Below are 15,695 nucleotides of genomic sequence, written 5' to 3'. Positions count from 1 at the left end.
ACAGAACGACTGTGTTGTTGTTATCTTGTGGCAATGCTAGTGCAAAGGTGATAGCTTTGTGCCAACAATGAGTTTGTCCGCTTAGTCTGAGTGAGTCAAGCCTGCGTATATAGATCGCCATGGACACAGCCGACACAGGCATGCACTCATAATACGCAAGATGTGGCTTATAAAAGTATTGATCTGGGCGGCAGTCGACATTGTGACTCTAAACGGTAGGATAGTCTTCTAACGAAGCGTTAACTACAGCCATGTTACCATGGTAGCACCGGGCAAAGAGAGCCAACCAGCCGTCTTAATGGGGTTTTTCGAGTTGACAAATTTAGACCTCTCAAACTTGAATGGTGAACGTAAATAAGCGACTTGTCCCTTGCATTGATGTTAATCTTTACTCACGTTTTGCTTATCATGTTGTAGATGTAGTGAAAAAGGGGAAAAGAACAATTCATGAGGAACTCCATTTACAGAGGTGGGCAGTACCGAGTACAATTGTACCGCAGTACTGTACGCGGTACTTTTTGTGTACCGGTACCGCGGTACTTTTTGAAATTTGTACCGGTTGCCTAAATACCCAGTACTTTTTGGTCAAATTACCCGGTACTTTTATCGGTACTTTTTTTCAACAATGTTAACTCCGTAACGATTTAATCCATGAACGAAAATGGCGCGAAGAGAAATCATCATGAACGAAAATGGCGCGCAGAGAAATCGCGAAGAGATTTAGGTCTTAGGAAGATACACTTTTCGTTTTAACAATTTAACAAAACTTTTCATTTTTAATAATTTTTGTTCAAAATATTTTTTTTTATCTTAGAAATGATACCTTTTTAATAATAATAATAATGTTAGTTTTTATATAGCGCTGTATCCAACGCAGAATGCGTTGCTCTTCAGCGCTTTACAAAGCAGACAGTGTCAATGCAGCCGTATAGAGGCGCAACTGCGTACATTATTACACGAATCTACTCCATTGTCCAGTGCCAAGCAGGAATTAGATGCAGTACCATTTTTAAAGTCTTTGGTATGACCCGACAAGGTATCGAACCCATGCCTACCGATTCAGAGGCGGGCGCACTAAGCCACCGAGCCGGGTTTTTTTAACATATTTTTATCAAAGTTACAACTTTCTACATGACAAAATATAAAAATACTCGAGTAACGTTACTTTGGCATAAAACTAAACAGGTGAAAGTAGAAAGTAATAAAAAATAAAACTACTCAAAAAGTACTAGTTACTGAACATTGCTACTTAACACAAAAGTAAAAAGGAATTATAGTGTCACTGTCTTTTATTTTTGCAAGTTGCTTTTATGTTTATACTAATTGCAAGCCAGTCCATTTTAGATGGATACCAGTTTTTTTTGTTTTATTGCTACTTAAGTAACACTATTTTCACTGCTTTACATGTCTGATGTTGAATGGCCTTTACTTCCAATAGCTTTCTATACGGCATGTTGGGTTGGCCCTTAACTATTATAAGTCTATAAACTGACAAGAATTAATACGCCTACCTTAAATTTATGCATTTATACTGAGCAAAATCAAGAGACTTGTGACTTTATTTTCCGATCTGTTCCATTCAGCTTTGCGTGCCTACCAAAAGGCTGGTTGAGCAGTCTTTGTGTAGAACATGAACATCGTCACGGCGCGTTGCTGTTACTTGTTATAATTGGGATGGAGATGAATCGCATTTGTGGTTTTAAATGTAAGATTATTTCGATTACAATCACAAAAAGAAATTCATCATTCTAAGTCTTGTAACTTGTATTTAAAAAAGTACCGTATCGAGTACCGTACCGGCACCGCGGTACTTTTTGAAAATAGTACCGGTACCGGTACCGCGATACTATTTTGACCAGTACCGAGTACCGGTACCGCGGTACTTTTAATTTGTACTGTGCTCATATCTGTCCATTTAGGCGTATAACCTACGGCTTCTCAACCTACTTAAAAATTAATTGTTTTTCTTTCAACAAAACAGAAGCATTTTTAGCAAATTATTGTTGAAGATAATTCTAACTTTTAGATTTTGCGTTTTAAAAAATGAAGTTCTACATAGCTGCAGGGATAGCGATTGGCCTATTTGTGATATTTTGTAACCTTGCAGATGGAAAAGGTAAAAATACTCTGATTTCCTGCAATTTAACTATATCTTTACTATAGAGTTAAACAACACCTTATTAAGAATGGTATGAAGTAAATTTTTGATAAGAGCAGATTGCAACTCACAATTTCCAAATTAATAAACGTTGCAATTGTATCAAGTGACAAATCTTGCATCAGTTTTTTAATGATCAACAACAAAATCATAAGAATGTTTAACGTTTCTTTAGTTTTTAAGGTTCAAAAACCTTTTAAACTGAAGAGAGTTATGAAAACGGAATTGAACTTCCATTGTTAGCAAACGGCTCCAGCATTGCGTCGGTCGTAAGCAACGTTTTTTAACTATAGGCCTACTTTTACCGGAAATAAATTCATCTTTAAAGCTAAGATTTAAGGAAATTACAGTTTTTTTAATTAGTTCAATCAGTAGCCCAATAAGGAGCGCTGGACAGAAGCCATTGACTCAATCGACTTCACGCACTCCAGCCGCACAGCATGGAGTACATTCAACAACCTCACTGGCAGATCACGTGCCTCTCGTCGCCAACGCCCCACTTCAGCAAATGCCATCGCTTCACAACTTGTGAAAAATGGAGTGCACAGAACGAGAGACCGTGAATCAGACAAGTCCGTCCTCAAGGAAATGACGGACCTCTGGAAGGTCCCAACACCTGTCGAAGGCAACATCTCTGGTGAGTTTACCCCAGAGGAATTTGCCTCCGCCCTCCAGCACCTAAAGCCAAGCAAATCCCCGGGCCTTAACCACCTATGCTCGGAACTAATACTCCATGCTTCCCTCACTATGAAGTCCTGGTTAAAAGACTTCCTTTTCTGCTGCTTGCGTCACTTGCGCATCCCAAGAATCTGGAGAAGAGCCCTAGTGATTGCAGTCCCAAAGCCGAAGAAGCCCCCAGGAGACCTGAAGAGCTACCGTCCCATCTCTCTGCTCTGTATCCCCTCCCGATACTCGAGAGACTTATCTACGCACGTGTCGAACCGATACTAGACCCTCAGCTTCCTCGGAAACAAGCCAGCTTTCGCCACGGAAGATCAACCGTAGACCAGATCACTCTGATGACCCAAGACACCGAGGACAGCTTCTCGGCAAAGAAGAAGGCTGGCGCTGTGTTTGTCGATCTCACGGCTGCCTACGATACTGTATGACACAGCGGCCTTACCTGCCTCCGTCTCCTTCCCGGTCCATATGATTATGGAACTTGTGCAAAACCGCAGCTTTACCCTTTCCACCGGTAGCGGCCGACGAAGTAGACTACGTCGACTCAGAAACGGCGTCCCACAGTATAGGGCGTGTCAATTATAGCAATAAATTTTTTATTGTATTTTTTTTTAGATGCTGGGGTCTAAAAACTTGTGTATGCTTGTAGTAAGATAGAATATGCAATTGTTTCAATAAATTTTAGTTGTTTAGCTTGGTAAATCAACAAAAAATTAAAATATTCTAAAAAAAAAACATTTTTTTTCAATTTATTTTAAGTTGATTCTTTCCCAGTTTAAAATATTCTTCGTCACTTTATTCTGCATTATATTTTTTGACATAAGCAACAATTATTTGTTCAATTTTTGTTCTTTTAAGTAAGAAAAACAAGTTTGTTTAGAAGAAATCTTGAAAATTTAGTGAAAAAATTCCTAAACCACCTATATTTGCCAAAAATTGTGTATATTTTTCAAACTTTGCACATAAGATGAAACAAGTTACACTTGGCAAAATTGTCTGAAATGCTGTTCACAAATACAAAAATAGTTTTAAAAAGTTGCAGGCATTGTCATTTGAGCTAAATCCTGTTTCGATTCATTTTTACTCATAATTCGTCAACTCGCTTGTTGAACTCTAACAAAGCTATCTCTCTTTTCGTCGGTGTAAACTCGGCTTGCAGCTCCTGTCACCATCTTTACACATCTTTCTACAGCTTGGCCGTGGCAGGGCCATTCATGGACTTTCATTGGCGTATCAACAAACTTTTTGATTTCTTCCAATGGTAGCATGACAGTTAAAGGAGGCTCATAGACTTCTGTTGACCAATCGATCAATTCAATCAAAGAAGTTGCATTAATGTTAATTGTGGGAGTCTTTCTAGGACAAACAGAGTCATCACTTAAACTGGATACTCTGTCACCGCCTCTTATTGCTGTTATTTTTTCCAGACCTTTTTTCATCTCTTCAATATCTTCTGAGCACAACATGTTTGAATTATCATCTCGCTAAATGCATACCACGCTGATCGTTTGATTGTCGGCAAAACTGCTTGTATGACAGATTTGTTTTGCTGTTGAAGCTGAAACAAAATATGCCGTGGTCTTTCAATCCAATTGTGCTTGACTTTAATTTGAAACCAACAAGGGTAATAGACACCAACAATATATTCAACAATCAATTTCAAATTTTTGAGATTTTTTCCTTTTAGATGGTGCTTCGAAACCCATATTCGACAAAATCTGTTTGCTGTGGTCAACCATCTAGCGTGATTGACAGGGCCAATGTGTAAGAGAGCCAAATCCGAAGGAAGATTTCCAGTTTTGATTGCCTGTGTCATCCTTTAACCATATACTTGGTCAATCGAAAGATTATCTACAACACTATCTTCAAGTTGAATAAGTGCTTCTCCAATAGATATCTTGGAAAACAATTGATGTATTTCCAAGTCAGTTGCGTTCTCCAGCATTTTCATAAGGTTTCCAGCCCATTTGTTGTTAGATAAATTTTTTTCCATCCAAGCGGTTTATTAAATGCCGGAGTGGCAGTTCGTTTGTGTGAAGTGCACAAACTAACCAGTTTAGTTTTCGACCAAGCTTAACTTCAACCCAGTGCATTGAACCCCCCTCCCAACCAGTATTGACATTTGTAAAGTCACCACCAACTGCTTGCAGGGTTTTTTCACTTCCAGTCTCCTTCAAAAAATTAACCAGATGATCAGCAATAACTTTGGCATGTTTTTTCGTTGAACTTTTTACTGGGGTAAAATGGCAGACATACTTTCCACCAGGCTCACTGCATGCCGTATAATGCTCTTCTTTGATCATACTGGGAAATCGTCGATTCGAGTTGTCGGCATGCAATATAATCTTTGTTATATCTTGTCTACCATCATATAAAATGCATTCAATTGAGCGAACTGCCGATGCGTCATGAGGTGTCCGGCTCATGAAATCGGATACTCTTTCTTGAGCCCTTTTGACTTTATTGTGATCCACAACAAAAGTGTGATCATTCCCAGTAACTAAACCAGCATCAATATATGCTGCTGTAGTAATAACAGCTGTTGCGCGCAAGCCAACTCCGTACCGAATACTTTGCATAGCAACGTGAGGAATTTCTAGTCGATTATACTGTAATCGTTGTGGTTGTTGAGCAGCAGATGAAGACATTCTTGGTGCCTGCATTTCAATATCGTAGCTTGAATCTTTTTCAACGCATGCATTACTTTGAAAGTCTTCTGTGCTACTTTCATCACTGGAGATTGTGGTTTTAATCTTCATTTCTTGCTGTTTGCCAAACTTAAATAAATTATTTTTATCCTCTTCTTGTCGTTTTAGTTTTTTTATTAGTCTGCTATGCTCCGGATAATCTGGTAAGCCAATTTGATATTGTCCCAAAGATCCATTTTTTTCTCTTTGACTTTTGATAAATGCAAGTTCTTTGACAGGGAATTTCACATCTTTGTTACACTTGCAGTGCATGTGAATTTTTTTTCGCAAATACCCAAATACCGCTGACAGTGCACCCATAATCAGAGCATAACACAATTCGGCATTTGCAAGTAAGAATGTCAAACAGCTTGTCCAATTTGTTAATGAATGCTTCTTTCTGATGTAGTTTTCCTCTCCCTAAAGATATTTTTTTGGCTTGCTCCCAATTTTCTTGAATCTTCCGTGTAATGTTTACCCTAGAGTTTACTACTGGGGGTATGAAACAATAGTTAGCAAGCTTCCATTTGCCAATCACTTTTGAGTAGATATCTTTATCAAGGCTTGTTGATGGATAGTTTCTAACATCTTCACTACACTCTTCTCTCAGCAGAATGCCACATCTCAACACATCACGTAGAGTAGGCAATTCAGATGGCAGCAGCTCTCTTCCAGTTCCAATCAGATTGTTCATATGTGTAAATGTACTACTCCTGGTTTTTCGCTTTAAATCCGTATCAATCACCATTTGAAATTACAGTAAATCAAATCACACAAAAGATTTTGATATCATAATTAGCTCTATAATATTGTTAATCTGTAACATGATAAAATATAGTTTGACATGTAGTTAACTGCTCTAGGCTGCTGCTGAGCTGAGTCCGAGTCTGCCTCACTTTCTGACTTAGTCTTGTTCTGCAACGATCCCTGGTCCATATCTCAAAGCTAAAACATCAATTGCTAAGGCACCAGGGATCATTTAACAGTAGATGTTAATCAGAAAATATATTTCGCACTTGCTAGTGCATCTTCAGTTCTGATCTGAAGATGCACTAGCAAGTGCGAAATATATTTTCTGATTAACATCCACTGTTAACTGATAGTTTGGCATGCGTTGAAATAAAAATTGTCATACAGCAATAGGCTAGTATTTACTGTTACAAAAGTTACAGTAGTTGATCAACAACTACCGGTACTAAGTTTAATTGACTGTGGGACTCCCACAGGGCTCTGTCCTGTTTCCCCTCCTTTTTAACACTTACATCTATGACCTGCCTGACACCATCTCCATGAAGTATGCTTACGCAGACAACCTGGCTCCCCTGCATCCGGCCGGAGATTGGCAGTCAATGGAGAGGAACCTACAGTAAGCCAGGACATGTCAACTATATCAACATATCTCCAGAAATAGAAGCTACAGCTCAGCAAGGCAAAGACAGTGTCGGCGGCCTTCCATCTAAACAACAAGGAAGCAAAATGTGAGATCAACATTACCACCGATGACGAACACTTGCCCTACTGCGCCGAACCCACTTACCTCGGCGTAACCCTGAACAGGTCACTCACGTGCCGACGACACCTGGAGTTACTGCGCAAAAAACTGTCTGCGTGCGTTGCACTTTTGAGGCGGCTGGCGGATTCCGGCTGGGGAGCTGATGCGAAAACCCTTTGCACAGCTACCTATTGGCCCTCGTCCATTCTACCGCTGAGTACTGCGCATCAGTGTGGTTCCGCAGCTCTCACACCCGCCACATTGACACCGCCATCAATGATGCACTACGCACTGTGACTGGATGCCTGCGTCCCACTCCAACGGACTGATGCCTTCCCATCCTTGCAGGCATCCAACCTGCTGAGCTTCGCCATAAAGGAGCCATGATTTCCCTTGCTCGTCGCGCACTGGACCCCGACCACCTCCTCCACAGTACATTCCAGCGCCTACCTGAAGAACAGCAGCGGTTGAAATCAAGACGTCCATTTGTGCCCGACGCACGACAGCTTCTGAACAACGTTAAAGATCTTGAAATAAGTGCGGCACACTGGACTAACTACACATGGAACACGGAGTGGCAAAACAACACCTCTCGACTGACTCCGTGATTTCTTACCCGACGTCGATTCCCACCCTTCGGAAATGTCCCTCGCAAGACTTGCGTGGGTCCGGCTTAACCGCCTACGAACCGGCGTCGGTCGCTTTCGCTCAAACATGTGCAGATGGGGTCTGACTCCCTCACCGGGATGCGAGTGTGGTGCCACAGACCAGATAGTAGACTATGTCGTCCATGACTGCCCAATCCATCAACCACCACATGGAACGCTTGGACTGAAGGCCCTGGGTGACGAGACTGTCGAGTGGCTGATGACTTCATGCCCAAACATATAGTCCGGAAGAAGACAGCTCATACGACGAAGAAGTAGCCCAAAAATAATCAAGCCTTACATGGGATGATGGGATAGTAGTTCAGTAGAATTCGCCTATAATGACACACGAAAGAACCTTCGAAAAAGCACTACTGAAGCGAAATCAATGGCTACAGGAAAATAAAATATTTTGGAGATGCCAACAAAATTTGCTCAAATTTTATCTTTGCAGATATATTATCAAAAAGGCTACAATTTACAATTTTCTCAAATATCTGGACAAATTTACCCGAATTTGAGTCGTTTTTTTTTCATTGTAATGGGGTTGCGACTTCCCCCCTGCACACTCATCTCCTACGGCTATGGCGAAATATCACAATAGCCAAATTCTTTTACTGTAGTTTGCAAACGGGAATTTGCAACAGATGCCACTATAGCAAAATGTCACAAAAGCGGAATTGTACTTTATAATGTAGTAGCCTATCGACTATCGATATAGTAACGACGTATCAATGACAGCAACCTTTGAATCGTTTTATAAGTATCGGTAGCTAACATAATGCCAGCTATTCCAATATTGCAGTTTTTCTGGAAAGAAAAGAAGCGTTGCAATATCTGAAGCGTGAAAAAAGATCAAACTCCCAACTTATGAAAGAACTTTACCAAGGCAGTCTTCAACAGGAGTGCATTAAGGAAGTTTGTGATCAAGAAGAAGTTAGGGAAGTGTTTGAAAACGACATACAAACGGTAACTAAAACTACAAGGTATTATATTTTTATCACTTGGCCTACATTGCAAACCAGCCTACTGTAGGCTACGTGTAGGCCTACATCAACTGACAAGCTATAGTTGCTGGACCCACGTGTAGGTAAATATGAGGATCAATGATGTCAAGAAAGGGCATCTTTGCCACAAAATCAGTTCCCCAAAACCTATGTAAAAAACTCAAAAGGAGATTTGGAGTCAATCATTTACGGATAGTAGGAGGCAAACTCCTGAAGCTATGTGCAGCAGCATCGCCATAGCCTACAGCTGCGAAAGAAGATTATGTGACTTGTGCTGTAATGTGTGACTACCATGGGCGCCGATCCCTATTGGACAGTGGGGACATGTCCCCACCATGTTTTTACATGTCCTCACCATCTTTTTACATTATTTTTATAACGTAAAGGTTTCTGAGAAATTCAAGCACCTGTAGCCTACCTGAATCTTTATTCTGAAGAGTCTTTGCCTCAGGCTGCATCAAAACTGAAATCAATTTGTCCAACAAGATGGCTCACACGTGCAGCTGCTGTAAAAGCAGTGTTTGATAATTAATTATAAGTCAGTATTGGAAGCTTTGGAATTAGCCGTGAGTCAATTTGATTCAAATGTAGCAACAAATGCTAGTTGGCTTTTGAAATCCTTTTCTCGTGGGTCAGGTGTGCTTGGGTTATTAGCGGCATTGACTGCATATTTAGTGTCTTGAAGGTTTTAACAAAGCCTTGTAAGGTTGCACGATGACTGTGGCTGGCATGCTTGAAGGTGCTAAACTCCGCCATCTACGCAGTGAAGAAGAATTTCATCGTGTCTTTGTGCTGAGGGGCTTGAGTCATTGAATCTTTCACGTTCCAAAAAGATCTCAAATCGTCTTCAAGATGGGCATGGTCAACCTCCTAAAATTCAAACACCAGAGACGAAATATCGGTCAGAGTATTTTGCAGTCATTGACAGCGGCAAGCAAAATCTTACTGACTATTTCAAGTCGACCGATCTTGAGCACTACAAAATTCTACAAGAGACACTCTTTAGTGGAAAGCTACAATTGCATGTGGTAGATAATTATCCTGAGTTCTGTAACACAGAGTCCTTTGCAGAAGAACTATGCTTCTTTCGAAAGCAGTACAATGGATTCGAAAGCAGTACAATTGTCGGCAGCAGTGGCCGAGTGGTTAGCGCGTTGGGCTCGCAGTCGAGAGCCTGCATGTTCGACTCCAGCCACCCGCACTTGCTGTTGTTTCTCTGGGCAAGAAACTTTACGATAATTGCCTCTACCCAGTGATCGATTTCGAGTAATGGGTAGTAGTACCAAATTTAAGTCATAAGTAGAGTAGACAACCGGAAACAGACATTGCCGTCGGCTGCAGGGTGGGTCAGGTGTACGTCGAAAGGCGCTCAAGTCCGCTCTCCCGCAATGCAGGATAAAGATATGAAAAACAAAGTCGGTGGAACATTTTCGAATGATATTTAAGAAGATGCCATCCGCTGATCTGCAAATGTTTCCGCAAGTGGAACTTTCTGTGCGACTTTTGCTCATTTCACCAGCCAGCTCGTGTTCAGCTGAACGGTCAGTTTCAACTTTGCGACGTGTCAAAACTTGGTTACGATTTACCATAACACAGAAACAGCTAAAGTGCAATGGTCTGCCATGTGCAAAACACAGTTTTGAATTAGATCAACCACCATGACCTCTCCAAGGACTTCGTTTTTAATTCGCTGGAGACTCGTTGCCAAGTTGCAGTGTTTGGACGTCTGCTGTCCAATGCTGACAATTAAAATATATATAGGCCTACATCGCATTAGACTTGAACCAACTGTATTTGCTTGTTTGTCAGAACAGACTCCTGTTCTTTCTAGCTCGCTTCGCTAGTCTCCCCTTCCTACCTTTTCTAGTAAATGTCCCCACCAATTTTACAGAGCGATCGGCGCCCATGGTGACTACCGGTACCTATTTTGAAGGTTGGTGTTGAGGCCTACTCTTAAAATTAACCTAGAGTTAGAAGTATTGAAATTCAGTTGATTGAAGTTATACATAGTAGGGTAGTAGGCTATGCTATATTATTGCCAGTTTTTTTATATTGCTTAAGTTCTTGATTAGGCCTAGCCATTCTCGCAGCTACTTGACACACATACCCTATTTTTGTTGCAAGTTTTTAGGCAAAGTGGTAAGTCAAAAGAATCAATTAAACTTAATAACACCTTAAACAGTAATTTTCCTTTCAGGCAGCTTATTGGAGACTTTTAACTGGTAAGTTTACATCAATGTATAGTAGCCTATATTAGCCTATTCAAAGTTGAATAGGCCTATAGTTCGACAAATATTTTGTCAAAAGAAAGAAGTTGCCATCAAATCATTTTGCACGAAGTTTATTTTAATTCATGTGTAATTTGTTAGTGGCCTACCAGTCCAGTATAAACAAACACGTCGATTTCTAAACAACTGTAACATAAGCTATTGGCAGCTGACTGCCTAACCGAAGGGTTAAGCATCAGCTTTGTTGTTGCCTATTGGGCCCACTGTATTTCATCAAGGTTTACAAGCACTCTACCATGCACTTGTAGTTGAAAAATAAGTCAGATAAACCACAAGTCAGTGGCGGGACTTTTTAAATACTTAACACGTTATCTCATTAGCAGCATGTCATGTCAACCCGATATATATTGAAACACAAGCTCGTGTTCTGCTCTTGTTAACAGCCGGTTCGCTAAGGTTACTAAAATTCTAAAAACGGGTTTGCATGAACTGGTGCTAACTTCACCGCTACATCAAGTGTTCGGTAGGCTAATTTAACTTTATGTTTGTATCGAACTGATAAATAAAAATATATGCACGTCTCTCATATTTTATGTCAAAAAGACGTTATTTCAATTAAATCTGTGTCTAGGACACACTTTTAAGCTTCGTTTGCTCCATTTTGTCTCAGTGTCGATGCAGACTAGTTTTGATACTTCAAGACGATGTGTTGCTATACTAAATATTAAAAATTGTTTTCATGCAGACCGGTGCAATACTTCGCACAATCATTGCAATGAAACAGGCACATTGCGCTGTGAAAGTCAATACAATTCTTATCGTTGTGTGTGCAAGAACGGATATGTTGGAAGCAAATGCGAAACAGGTAAGCCAATGATTTAAACAATTTGTTTCGTGTCGCTCAAACAATGTGTTAGTTTCAGTGTAAGGTTGAGAGTAGAATTTTTATTCAGTACCTTAATTGAGTAGGCTATATGGCATTTAGGAGGAAGTAGGCTACTTCAATTGAAGGATTGTGGGCAATACAAACCTTCTAAGAGGCACTTTTTTCTGTGCGTGCTATGCTCTTCGTACGAACACGAATATTCGTGATTCGGCAATTTGGTATAGTCTACCATGGTCTTCGCTATGAACAAAACTTACCAGTATTCTTATGAACATATTTTTCTTCGTATACGAACATTTTGTTTTGTTCGTACAGAGATATCTTCTTCTTAAAAAACTTGATTTGTACGTACGAAGATATTTGTGTTCGTAAGAAGACTTTTTCGTATGTCATAGCTTTTCAAAAAATTTTGTAGAAAGGCCACTTTCTTCATGGATTTTCAGGAATAGTCAAAACCATTCGTAACTTTCACAAAGATTTTTTGCATGTAAAGTTAAGCTAGACTAAAGCGCACTTGCTTAACTTCAATGCACTTTTTAAGGTATCCAAGCAGGAAAGATTTATTAGCATATTTGCAATGACATTTTATACTCTATATTTTTCTTTAGGTGAACGATATTACGATGCAGAAATAGGAGAAATAAGCCGAAGTTAAAAACTCATCATTTTGAGTAACAAAACTAACCAGTATAGGCTACTACTTTCATTTGTTCGGAAAACCGTTTTTGGGGATATTTTTCCGATTCCGTTTATAACCTAAATAAATAAATGTGAAAGCATGCTGCTAAATGCTTTGATTAGTAGGCTACGATGCCGTTTTTGTTGTTGTTAAAGAAAAATATTGTAAACTTGAATTGAAAAAATTAGTGCCTCACCATCTAAGGCACCTGCAGCTAATAAGGCCCGCTAATTTTCAAACCTCAATATTTTTCTAAATACTGCATAGTTTTAAACTAAACTTGGAATACGGATAGTTTGGGTCTATCTAAGCAACATATCTGTGAAACAAGCTTCTAAGTAAAAGGAGTTGTGAAATATTAAAAAATAAAGAAAATCTCAAGCGGGCCTTATTAGATGCATGCATTGTGAATAAGGCCCGGTTTGAATTTGCACCAAAAGTGATGGAAAAGGTATATTTTCAAATGTGATTTTCACAATAACAACACCACAAAACAACTTCTAATCGGCAACACAGGCACAGAACTAATAAGTAAATACACAAAGAACTATTCCCTCCTTTCCCATGCTCCATTTTTTTCTCAAAGCGACATGGTGTTTTTAGATGTGGTAGGGATACTAAAGTATTTTGATACTGAAATTATGATATTTCCATTGCAATAAAACATTAGATTAATGGTGTAACAAGAATTTTTTGGGTTACTCAAGTCTTTAACCGTCACTTTCTTAACTAGGGGTGCACAACGGTACAATTTTCCTACCTCATGTGCCCATGAGCCTTATTACCAACATTAGCCTAGTCGTGATCATCATTATCAGTCTTGCTTTAATTAGAAAAAAAGTTCAAATTTATTGGTTTTACTGCATCAGCATGCACATATCTTTCACATAAAATGCAAAAAAAACGAAGTCAAAGCAGTTTGTTAACTCCAGAGCAGTCTAAAATATGTGAAAATTAAGAAAATCACTCAATTTCAGTCCCCCCAAACTTCAACTTTCCGTAATTCAAAAAGTTGTAAACTTTAGGCTGTGAAACTTTACCAGTCAGTCTCAATTCACCATGGCAGCAACCAGAGATTTCACCTTTGTTTAAAAGATTTGTAACAACGGAGATCTCGGGGGTGGGCCTTATTACCGGCCGGGCCTTATTAGCTGCAGATGTCTTAGGAACCTCACCGCAGCTTACTGTTTCCGTTTGTAACCACTATAACTTGTTTTGATTACTGATCTAGCTGAAAAACAACTGCAAATTTATGCAATACGTTTTAATAAATTTTAGAAAGCATGCTTGTTCTTGAGTAGGCTATTTATTACTAATAGAATCATTGTTTTAAATGTATTGTCATGATTACTTGTTATAGTGATGGCATGTTTTATTTGTAAGCAAACTTTTACGCTACAAATACACGAACACAACTAACGAAAACGAACACGAAGATTTTTTTTATGTCAAAAGCACTTGAATCATTTTTTTTTTATTTGTGCAATTATTTTAGAGAAATTTTGACTGTTCGTAAAACGCTTTGTTAAAAGTTAAATCCTCGTGTTACGATAGACTAATATTCGTGTTCGTACGAAAAGCATAGTAGGCTATGTGACCCCTGTAATGCGTAGCCTATTGGCATTGATCTCCTGGTTACTTTAACTAGCAGCAAAATTAAATACAAACGCTCCGCCCTGGTTTGCAAATATCTCGCACACACACCCGACAACATCATAATCCACCACTTACTTGTTTAGCCAAGACGCCATCTCTTATAAACACTGATTGGTGTTGTTCAAGTTTGTCAATTTATTAGGGAAGATTTTCATGCTGATACTCATTATATATTTTAAGTATTGATTCTACTAGCCTACAAGAAAAAATTGTTAAGGTGCGGAAAGTATAGTCATTCGGTTATGTGCTTTGCTCTTTCAGATGTGAACGAGTGCGAATTTGGATATTGTCCGAGTGGCTTCGAGTGCGAGGACTTGGTCAACTCGTTCCGATGTATATGCCCACCTTCTGGATGCGGCCCTTTTCAGGAAGAGAAACAGACTACAATTCACCAGAATGTGACTGAATTTTAGATGTGTTTAAATGCTATAGATATCCTGTTACGCTATCTCACAAAACAATTAAAATACTTACAAAAGAAACAAAACACATTAAAATTAATCACTGTAAGCAGAAAGATAGTAGTAGGCTATATTTTCCACCTAGTCGTGCAATTGGTTAAAAATAAACTAATTTCGAATGCAGCGTGTTTTATCACCCGCAGTAGTTAGGCTGATGTTGTTTCTATTTGTACAAAACATACCGTGACAAGAAGATTGCCGTCGAGAAAATTGCCACCCGGAAAATTGTCCGTCGTTGAATAAGAAATAGCTGCGAAAAAAATCCAGCTATGGGTCTGTATTAAACCATTGTTCCTCTAATACAGTGGTTCCCAACCGTTTTTTTGTCACGAACCCCTTTAGACAAATTATTAATTCTGCGGACCCCTACCTAAATTTTGCCTGAAACTCAATTAATATACTACTGACTATAGCAAAGAAATGTATTTTCACACGAGTCAGTTCAATCACAGTACTATTGACTATTGTAATAATTATGCTACTCAACTACTGTGCGGTGGCATATTGCATTGCCGCTGTGACTCCTGCGACAAATATCAGATTAAACAGTTGCTCAAATAAGAAAATGAATGAATTGTTCAAGAAATGTCAGCAGTATTTGAATATTAAGGTGACCCAAAGTGCCATGCCGAAACTTTTTCAACGTAAGCAAATTTAATGAGATGGCTGTTGTTGCCTTTCCTGAACTAAACTGCGGTTGAGTTTTTGACAATGCAACACGCATGTCATCTTCAACGTCCAGGCGATTTCGATGTTGATTTTATTGTAACAAGAGCTGAGAATCCTGCCTCGCAAAGGTTAAGTGGTTATGAATGGTAACAAAACAATAATCGCTTGCTTTGCCAGGAATGGTAGGTTTGCAGTTGTGAGCACCAAAAATCTTCCACAGTTTTTGAATGAAACTCAACTTGTTATTAATTGCGTAATAACTCTTAAGTTATTAATGCGTAATAACTCTTTTGATCTCAAATCAATTAGGTCATCTTTACTGAGATCGTCATCGCTAATGTTGTTCAAGTCAAAAAGAAAAGGATTTCGAATCCACATTTCAACTTCGTTCGGCAGATATTCTAAATTAAAATAACGTTGAAATGACATTTGCAGGGTTTCCAA

General features: G+C 39.2%; 1 protein-coding gene across 1 annotated transcript; it reads left to right on the top strand.

Annotated features, from left to right (window-relative positions):
- The first annotated feature begins 1,979 nt into the window (after window positions 1-1,979).
- Window positions 1,980-15,034, top strand: LOC145781386 (coagulation factor IX-like). The gene is made up of 5 exons (XM_082593176.1): window positions 1,980-2,116; window positions 8,471-8,634; window positions 10,870-10,894; window positions 11,646-11,765; window positions 14,383-15,034. The coding sequence occupies exons 1-5, from the start codon at window positions 2,044-2,046 to the stop codon at window positions 14,532-14,534; spliced, it is 534 nt and encodes a 177-aa protein (XP_082449302.1). The 5' UTR covers window positions 1,980-2,043; the 3' UTR covers window positions 14,535-15,034.
- Window positions 15,035-15,695: the final 661 nt, after the last annotated feature.

Source organism: Aplidium turbinatum, chromosome 12, assembly GCF_918807975.1.
Source record: "Aplidium turbinatum chromosome 12, kaAplTurb1.1, whole genome shotgun sequence".
Classification (NCBI taxonomy): Eukaryota; Metazoa; Chordata; class Ascidiacea; order Aplousobranchia; family Polyclinidae; genus Aplidium; species Aplidium turbinatum.
The sequence above is the reverse complement of the archived record's forward strand: the minus strand, read 5'-3'. Positions and strand labels throughout refer to the sequence as shown.